This window comes from Bison bison, unplaced genomic scaffold, assembly GCF_000754665.1.
Source record: "Bison bison bison isolate TAMUID 2011002044 unplaced genomic scaffold, Bison_UMD1.0 scf7180017864466, whole genome shotgun sequence".
In the NCBI taxonomy this organism is placed as follows: Eukaryota; Metazoa; Chordata; class Mammalia; order Artiodactyla; family Bovidae; genus Bison; species Bison bison.
In genome coordinates this window covers 1,947,658-1,957,623 of record NW_011495027.1, presented here as the reverse complement: position 1 = coordinate 1,957,623, position 9,966 = coordinate 1,947,658, and the positions used below count along the sequence as shown (strand labels likewise).

The following is a 9,966-nucleotide window of genomic DNA, read 5'->3' as shown; positions in this document are numbered from 1 at the left end:
TCTATGGCCTATTTAGGTCACACTGTTTTTCCCCTAGACGGGGTCGGGGAAGGAGTAGGGATGAAAGCACCTAACGATATTGCTAAGGCACTCAGGCCTGCCTGTCATAGGCCTTTATTCTGGGTATAAGAAAGGCAGACTATCTTTAATTTGCTAATTTTGTCTGAAAGCTATCAACAGAGACTGAGAAATAATTTTATTTTTTTCAGTTTGCTTTTCAATTAAGATATTTTCCTTATTTATTTTTTTCCTTGACAAGCATTTATAGAGTAGTTAGGTCTAAAGCTTAGTTGAGTTAGGTTGGGGGTAGTGAACAAGGTTTCTAATAGCTGCGAAAGGAGACTGTGATAAAAATATCCAGAGACTGAAGGAAGTGTGAGTCCAAGTTAAAATCTAGAGAAAATATAATATATAGAAAATACATAGAGAAAAACACACACTTTCAGTGTCATTTGTTCCCAGTGTTCAATGGCTTGCTGACAGTGGTAAAGGAAGTTGTCCCCTAATATCCCTTTCCCCTTGTCTACAGAATAATGGGACTTTTAGTTGGGCTCATTGGCTCTAAGAAAAAGAGATATTTCAAGCCCTGGTTGTAGCTTAGGTATGACTGAATTTTGGACAGAAAAATATGAGGAAGTAACACTACTAAATTTCTTAGAAGTGTTCTTAAAGGAAGGATGTATGTTCCTTTTTTCTTCTCCCCACTAGTTGGAATTCAAGTGGTGATGGTGACAGCTGAAGCAGCCGTCTTGGGCTGTAAAATGATTATGGGAATGAATAGCTGTGTGATAGAGCAAAAAGAGAAACTTAAGTCCCTAACAATCATGGAGGACCTTACCACTTAGTCCCTCTATCTGGACATTCCCATAAAGAGAAGCAAGCTTCTGTTTTGTTTACATGAATTAGAAGAAGGGTAGGATTGAGGGAGACAATATTTTTTATCATTCACAGTCAAATCTGTGGATCTATCAATTAGATAGATGCACAGAAGAGGGCTTGGATATCCTCATGCTATCCTTTTGAAGTAGAGAGAGTTTAAGCACCATCACTACTTCACTTGTGGAAAGCTCCTTCAGAGAGGTTAAGTTCTTCCTTCCATCTTCCTTCTATTTGATTTCCTGTCACTTCTTTCCAATGCAGGTTTCCAGCAGGTACAGTCCTCGTCTTTGAACACTATGGCACTTCACAGTACCTAACTATATTTTGCCTTTTGGTCTTATATGCTCTGTAGACTGTGAAAACTTCAGGATGGAGAATGTCTCTTTCTTAAACACTTCTCCCACTTATGCAAGACAAAGCATTACATTTCATGGAATTCCCTAGATGTCCAGTGGTTAGGACTCTGAGCTTTCATTTCCAAGGGCCCAGGTTTAAGCCCTGGTTGGGGAACAAAGATTTTACAAGCCAAGCCACATGGTGAAGCGACGAAAAAAACAAAAACAACACACCATAAACTCCATAACTGAATTAATCTGGAATACAGTTTTGAACCCCACTCATTTGGACATTCTCTTCTTTAGAGAAAACATCTCCATAGGAGATTGAATTGTAACAGTCCTGAAATAAGGACTATTTAACTTGAGGAGGGAAAAGGGAATTTTGCAGAGTCCATCAACTCTGCAATGTTTTGTATGTGGGAATGTGAGCTTTCATCTGGAGGGAAGGTCCAAAGTTTTCATTGGAATTTAAAAAAATTCGTGACACCCCTTCCCCCACTGGCTTATAGCAAAAAATAGAAAAACACAGACAAACATTGGTTAAAATGATACCCTAAATGATAATAAAATTAGTTGTAGGATACAGGTAAGGAATAAGGCTAACTTAGACAATTCAGTTTATAAAGAAGATAAATCTACATATAGATCTATATGTTTTCTATATATATATAATTAATTTCTTAAAGCAGGATTAACTTTCTCTCCATGGTTTCAAGGAGTGACCTTGAAGCCCAACCAAAGAAGCACGAAACTGAAAAGATAAAAAATACAAGGAGAATTAACTTAAGCAATGCTTTATTGTGACCACAAAGCACCAGTTCAATATGGCGTTGACACACAGAGACTGAACAAATGTCTCTTTGAACAGAGATGTAGCAAGCCCACTTTTTCAAGTTCTTAAAAACAAGTACTCAAATAAGAAATCAAACAAAGCATTGGAGCAATTAAAAAAATATTACACCATCATGAAGGAATATATATATAGAAAAATATTCTGTACTGGTAACAAGGCTTTTTGATCTATAACTCTTGGCAAATTTCTTCAGAAACAAATTATTATAAATACAAACCATAATGTGAAAAAAAAAAGTCTTCTTCAGAAACCAAGAATCAATTTAAAAGCAGATCTATGCAGAAAATACCATTAACCCCCATGAAAGCTAACTGAAGATAGATGGATATCCCCAAACACAACAGAGTTTCTCTTTCCAGAGCCACAGTTCTGCTCCTCAAGGGGCCATGATGTACGTCCATCTCCAACACGGCAGCATATCCCAGTGAAACCTTAATAAGGTCAAGTGGAGGACCCTCTATAAAAAAGGGTGTTGGCAATTCCATCCAAATAACACAAGCTCTAAGGAGCAGAGGACTTCAAGGGAGGTGCAATCCCTTTCTCTTTTATCCCCCTCCCCAAGTTTTCTTGCTTTTGATCTTCCCTGTTACAGTCAGTTACACCTGTAACTGGAAGATGTTCATTCCATTCAGTTCTTTTTTCAAGGAATTTGGGAACGTAATCTATGAAGAAAACCCTCCTTGTGGGGAAGGGTACCTAATCTCATCAAAGACCACTCTATTTGACTAGGTCAACAAGGTAAACCATCCTGTTCGCATGTCCTCACTCCTCCTGGCTGAGTTCAGGTTAGCCGATGGATTGCCTAGTCTATCCCATAGGATAACGTTTCATTTGATTGAAATTCTTTACATATACACATGTATGTATTCTGTTTACAAAGTTTCATCACATGAAACCAAATTCTTTCATTATGTATTTTTTGAGGTCCAAGACCCCAATTTGACTACTAGGAAGAGTTGTGCTTTAAATGCTTTGTCTGAAGAGGTTTTACATGATACTCGTAGATTTTCAGAGCAGGCCCCAGTTTTAACTGAAGTCCTGTCAACACATCATTTCTTGTCATCAGTAGCAGGGATTTTCCATCAATTTCCTATAATGGAAGCAGAAGGTAAAGCCAACATGTAAGTCCAAAAGTTCAAGGATAATGAAGAAAAACGGAAGGTCAAAGGAAGAAGTTTTTGTCTCCACACTAAAAACATTACTATTTTTTAAAAACTAGTGCCCCAAATGTAATCTTCTATTTTTATCTTCCATCTTCACCATTTATTTTGGAGTTAAATACAATCTATAGCTGATCTTGTTTTCAGATCACATCATAAATGTCACATCTTAAAAAACTGACAGCAAGCCTGGAGTATGTACCCTGAAGGATCAAAGACGAAGCTTCTGAAAGGAAGAATGACACTTTGCATTTATAAAATATTACTGAAGTTTAAGAAGAATTTTTGTCTATTTAATTCCCAAAATCACTCCATAAATTAGAACAGGTGGGAATTATCAACTTAATTTTATAGGCAAACCAAGGATAAAGGCAAAAACTTAGCTTGCCCAGAAGTTACGAAAGAATGGTACAGAATTTGAATTCCCATCTGCCTACAGCCAAAGCCCATGTTCTCATAACTCACTTCTGTTTCTCTTGACACTTAGAAGCAAATATGTGTTGTCTCGATGGACCAGTGGGGGCCAGAGTCAGGTTTTCTGAAACCTTTTCAATCAGAACAATGGGCATTGGAAAAATGACTCACTCTCCGAGAACTTCTTTCCTGCCCTTTAAAAGGAGAACCATCCTGCTTCAATCCGAAAATCAACTGTCATGCTACCTGCGTCGTCTTAGTGGAGCCTCAAGAATCCAGATAAGGCAGCGAGGGGCAGGGCTGTGCCCACCGGAAATTCCCTTCCAGATTCTCCTTACAGTCCATGGCCCCCCTCCTCTCAGGTACCCAACCCCTCGGACTTCTACCGTGGAGACTACAAAACTTTGAAATGACATAAAAGCAAGCTTCTTGTGAAAGAGATGAGGACCCGAAATATAGAAAGTAGTTTGAAACCTTTGGAAAAGAAGCACTGAGAAGAGCGCTGAATACAACCTTATCTTCGTTATTGTGAGGCCTCGCTAAGCTACTTCCGAGGAAACCTGGGTTCATGAGATGGACCAGCTGCGCATGCTCAGTAAACTCCACACAGCTGTACATGATTCTACCCGCTCCCGCCCGCCCTCCCCCCACCCCCCACTACTGGGCAGACACGGAGACACCTTGTGCCCCTGCCGCTACGTAAAGCTGTGACTCCCTCCCACACTGTCCCCAAGGATGCCATTCCTCCAAAGCCTCTCATGTATATCACCAGCTGTGAGGAAGATGTGCTCTGAATGTGTGGGAAAAACAGCATTAAAGAAACACCCACTTTGTGACCTTAGGCAAGTCCATTGCTCTATCTCCTCAGATGATAGTATGGAATATTGAGTTTTGAGAGGATTCATTTACAATTATTTAAGGACATAGGAACTGACTTTCCAATCTTAATTATTTTCTATTTAGGCAGCTAGCAATCCCAAAGACTGTCCCGTCAGCAAAACCTACAAGCCTGAGAGTTGGCAGATGACCCCTGACTCCTGGACACCGCAGTAGCAGCTCTGGGCATTGTGAGGTCACAGGAATCTGAATCACAGGTTACAGCAAAGCTCATGCTCTACCTCATGCCCTGAGATGAGTAGGGATTCACTGGGGATGCTTCACACAACAGCAAAGCCTTCCCTGCTCTCCATTTTTCCTTTGCTGCTGCTTGCCTGTACTTAACTTACCACATATTTGAAACAGGCACCAGGAAGAGATGACAGTGCTTTCATTTCTATACAAGAAAACTTCCTTGACTAACTGAAAATGAAAATTTTTATATCTTTGTTGGCAAAAAGTCCTTCTACAACTCAGCATTTCTGTCAAAAGCCAAGTTCGTCTGTGAAAAATGCTGAAATTTGGATTTTATTTAAGACAAAATGGAAAATTATGTTTCACGCTCCAATTTGATTTTCCTTTGTCTGGTAGCCACACTGCAGTTCACCTCGGATGAGGGTTTGTAAAAGAAAACTCCATCTGGAATTCCTCATTTAAAAATTTTTGAAATGAACAGAATTCATATGTATAACAAAACTTAAACCATAACTATTACAGCTCAACTGAAAGGGAGTGAAGATGGCATAATGGAAATGGGATCTTTCAGGTCAAACAAACTGCAGACTGAACTCTGTCTCCACAACTTATTGTGTGGCTCTGGGTAAGGGACTTAAACTTCCCTGAGCCTCAGTTTCCAAGCTTGTAAAATGGAAATAAACCCCTGAAGGATTTGGGAGGTTAAAAAATGATTCATATAAGGCACCTAGCACAGTGTCTGACATACAGGATGTTCTCAATGATTACTAAGTGGAAAAGTATAAGCTTTGATAGAAATGGGATGTGTTCCCATTCCAAACCCATCTTCTGCTTCCTTTCTGGACGCGTTCTCCCTGCCTGAAAGCTACCCTTTGCCAATGGGATGCAGGCATATTCTTGTTCAAGTTCAGAAAATCCACTGAGATTTAAAAAGTTCAAAGACTACATAAAAATGTGTCTTATAAAAATCACAAACATAGGAAAGTTCCCTATTTTAGATTAGATTAAGAAAGTTAATCATTTGTTATATAACTTCTATAAAAGCTTGCAAGGCAAATGAAGCCCAAATTTTGCCAGTCAGCACAGTATACTAGAATGGCATGAGACTGGAAATCAGAAGACAGAGGTGTCTAATGCAGACTCCATCAGTAACTTTCCACAAGGAAATGATCCTCTGGAGTGTAGTTGTATTATATAAATAAAGGAGTTGCAGTCTGACCAGATCCAGTTAGACAAACAAAAACATCCCATGATTTTGTCTTAATCCAAAACAAAAATATAATTCACACCTTGGGATTTTGTTTATATTTCTGTGTTAAGTGGTAATCATTTGTTAGTTTCAGTGAAACTTTTTAAATTGCTTCTGTTTTCATGTTAGAATAACCAAGTGCCTGCTGGGCAATAAGACTCAAAATGCTTGCCTACTTAAGTTCCTGAAATATCCATGCATGGAAGTAAGATTTAGAGATGACAGGTGTAAATTTCCAATGAGGGCAAGAACCTAGATCTAAAAATAAATGAGTAGAATCAATAGATGTTACAGCTCAGTAGATAAGCCTGTATTTTAGAGTGAGACACTATCTTATTGCTTATTAGGTGGGGCCTGGGGCAAGTTACTTAATCTCTCTAAGCCTCATTTCCTTATTTGTATGATGGGGGAAAGCAGTACTTCAGTGCTGAAAAGATTATTGAGATAACACATGTGAAGTGGAATTCCCGACTTCTACTGAGCATTTGATAAAATGCTGGCGAGTTTTTAAAGTATATTTAAGCAATCTTCACCCATTTACTTTTCACTCTAACAACATTATATATAGGTGACTCTTTCAACTAAGCCTAATTGATATAGTCCATTGGAAATGTATGGAGAGAAAGATGATGAGGTTGGAAGAGAATAGGGCCATCAAGACAGAGACAATGGCTAATAGCAAGGTAGGGTAGAAAAAAGAAGTCAGGAAGAGAAGTCAGGGGGATTTGTGATGGTAGGACTCTGTACACCTCTCAGAAGGCCATATTTGTGGTGGTCTCTACTGTCCCAGATAGAGTACAGGGGGAAAGAGGTTCAGTTTAGAATCAGAAGACTTAGGCTGTAAGCCAGACTCTGTGGCTTCCTAGTTCCTCCTTGTGGAGCATTTGGCCCATCAGTCCCTTCTTCTGTGAAATGAAAAATTTGGACTAAGCAGACCCTGCCCTGCAATGCAGGAGACCCTAGTTTGAGTCCTGGGTCAGGAAGATCTGCTGGAGAAGGCTATTCACTCCAGTATTCTGGCCTGGAGAATTCCATGGAATATAGTCTATGGGGTCTCAAAAAGTCAGACACAACTGAGTGACTTTCACTCACTCACTCAGACCCTGTCCATTCCAATTCAACACATTCTCAGATTCCAATTCTGTCTGGGATCAGCACCAGACACACCAGCCTCACAGCAGTCTCCCTATGAAAGAACACAGCAGCAACTCCTTACCCATGGCGTGGAGGAATCTGATGAAACAGATGTTCTTTTCCCATTTTGGTCTTTTAGCTCACATTTTCTAGAACTTTCTTTATAACCACTTTCTTGCCATTCACTATCTGGCTGTAAGTGGTGACCAGTTTGAAGTTTCCCATTCCACTGCTTATGAAGGGTACAAATGTCCTGGAGGAAGGGGAATTTGGCCCAGAGCCCACGGATACAAAAGTGGAAAATCCTGTGTCCGGGATGGGGGTCACATCAAAGAAGGAGGGGTGGAATCTCCTGGCCCCTCCCACACTGTCAGTGGGAAAACAGCCTCCTGAGAAGAAGTCTTGATCTTCAAAGATGCTTTGAAAGTCACAGCGTGGCCTTGCAAAGCGCAGTTCCTCCTTCAAATAATCCTTGTCCCTGCCATCTCCTCTGTTTTCCCTTTTGATGCAGTGCCTCCTGGTGTTGTCATAGTTGTCTCGTTTCTTGGCATCTGACAAGACTGCATAGGCCTCTGCTATTTGTTTGAACTTCTCCTCAGCTGCCTCCCGGTTTTCTGAGTTCTTGTCTGGGTGGACCTGAAGCGCTAACTGGTGATAGGCCTTCTTAATATCAGAGGAGGAAGCATTTTGAGGCACCCCTAGGACTTTGTAGTAATTCACCATATTTCTTTAAAGGACTCTTCCTCACCAAGACAGAGTGTATTATCTGAAGAATTTCCATAAAACTTCAGAAAGGAAGATGGTGAGCTACAGAAGTCTACACTAAGGCCTTTTGAGTCTTATTACATGGTTCTTGGGACAAAATCTCCTGAGGAGGAATTCCTCTTTGGGGCTGATATCCTCTACACTGTCCCCACAGCTGCCCCGCTGTCTGCAGCTCAGCATGGGTGGAGTGATTATGAGCTCAACACTATCAACCAGTGACTATGAGCTGATGCTGTGCTTGTCTTGCAATCCTACTGGTGGAAAATTTGGGGTGGGCAGTATACATATTGGAGGGACTTCATCTAGTTAAAAAACACTGAGCAGCTTGTTAGCAGAGAATGTGCGGCTCAAAAAGAAATCTATCTCATTCATTAAAGTAACAGTTGGAAGCTGTTACTTAAACAAATGAGGTCTTGCATTTATATTATTTATGTGCTGTGCTGTGCTAAGTCACTCAGTCACGTCCAACTATTTGTGACCATGTAGACTGTAGCCTGCCAGACTTCTCTGTCCAAGGGGTTTCTCCAGGCAAGAATATTGGAGTGGTTTGCCATGCCTTTCTCCAGGGAATCTTCCCAACCCAGGGATTGAACCCAGGTCTCCCGCATCACAGGCAGATTCTTTACCAACTGAGCCACCAGGGAAGCCCAATACTGGAGTGGGTAGCCTGTCCCTTCTCTAGGTGATCTTCCTGACCCAGGAATCAAACTGGGGTCTCCTGAATTGAAGGCGGATTCTTTACCAGCTGAGCTACCAGGGGAGCCCTGTATCATTTATATCAAACACAAAATCCATGTTGGCTCCTTCTGCAGGCTAATGCCTTCAGTAATGTAATGGATATCTCCTTGTGGATATCTGCTTCTGGTACAAAGTGGGTGATAAAGGGCTCTATTACACCAAAAAATCATGTACACATTTCTGATGAAGCAAAGGAACAAAACTCATGTCATCAAATGAGGAAACTAGGTTACAGAGATTTCTGCCCAGAGAAGAAAGAACAGATTGAAGGAACAGAATTAGAAGTGAAGACTTCCACATACAGTCAGATATGGCTTCTTCACTTCAGCTGTTCTCTTAAAGTTAGCCTCTCTGGACTTAAAGACAGCCAATGCTTTAAAGAATGGCTTTAAAGCTCAATTGTAGCAGGGCTGCTCTTTTTCCCAGGGCACACAACTACACATTTTCCAGACTTTCTTGTAATTGGGTGTGGCTGTGTGACCACAGTCTGGCCAATGACAAGTGAAAGGATGACCTCTCTTCAGCATGACCCATAGAACCACCCACGTGTGCTCCTTCTTGCTCTTTATCCTTACACCAACAGGATGTCAGTTCCCAAGTGATCTTGAAAGTGTCCTGCTGAAGATGACAGAGCTCCCATCAGCCTAGGACCTTGAATTACAGTGAAGCAGAACACCCCCCAACCAATCTCCTTAGACTATAGAGTAAAAACCCTCTACCGTAGTTAAGCTATTATACCCATTTTCATGACGTCTGCTCTTAGTACACCAACCATTTCAATCACATCACCTATGTCATCAGCCAGGAGCGCCCCACCTCTGTAACACTGAAGGTCCAATATCTTCATCTCTCTCCCACTCCTGCCTCCCATTAAACCCACTTTTTTCATCTCTTTCTCCTTCTCCAGGGTAATGTGTCACCTGCTGACTCCTCTTTTGTATCAAGTCTGCACGCACTGGGTGGCCCTGGGAACCACTCTTTTTACATGCTCTCTCTCGAATCACCCTCTATGGTTGAGTCCTGCATTGTGCCCATGCCATGAACACTCCACCCAGGAACAATTTAGCAATCAATCCAGGTTCTCTGATTCCTGTACCTGGTGCAGTGGGGATGAGGATGGGGGTGGGAATCAAGAAACCATGAAGATAAGCACTAAACATGTGCAGTATGCCCGTCTTGGCTGGGTCAGGAGAATATATCAACAGTTCTTTTATTTATCCTTGCTCAGCTCCCTTTCCCTTTCCTCTTGGTGGCCATTCTTAACTTCACTACTCTCTCCTCTAGCTCCTTTTTAAACCTCTACCCATCCTATCCACTGTGAGCAGAGACGCTTGCCTCTTGGTTAGCAAAAAAAAAAAAAAAAAA

The 9,966-nt window shown here is 41.1% G+C and overlaps 1 protein-coding gene and 1 pseudogene across 2 annotated transcripts in view; both read right to left on the bottom strand.

Moving 5' to 3' along the window:
- Window positions 1-1,914: 1,914 nt before the first annotated feature.
- The window catches only part of SAMD13 (sterile alpha motif domain containing 13), a 53,384-nt gene continuing 45,332 nt past the window's right edge, over window positions 1,915-9,966 (bottom strand). For both annotated transcript variants that reach the window (XM_010860297.1, XM_010860298.1), the window contains exon 4: window positions 1,915-3,160. In XM_010860297.1, coding sequence (XP_010858599.1) covers window positions 3,017-3,160 — 144 coding nt within the window. In that variant the 3' untranslated portion in view covers window positions 1,915-3,016. The remainder of the gene's footprint in view (window positions 3,161-9,966) is intronic.
- On the bottom strand, window positions 7,011-7,821 carry LOC105003253 (annotated as a pseudogene).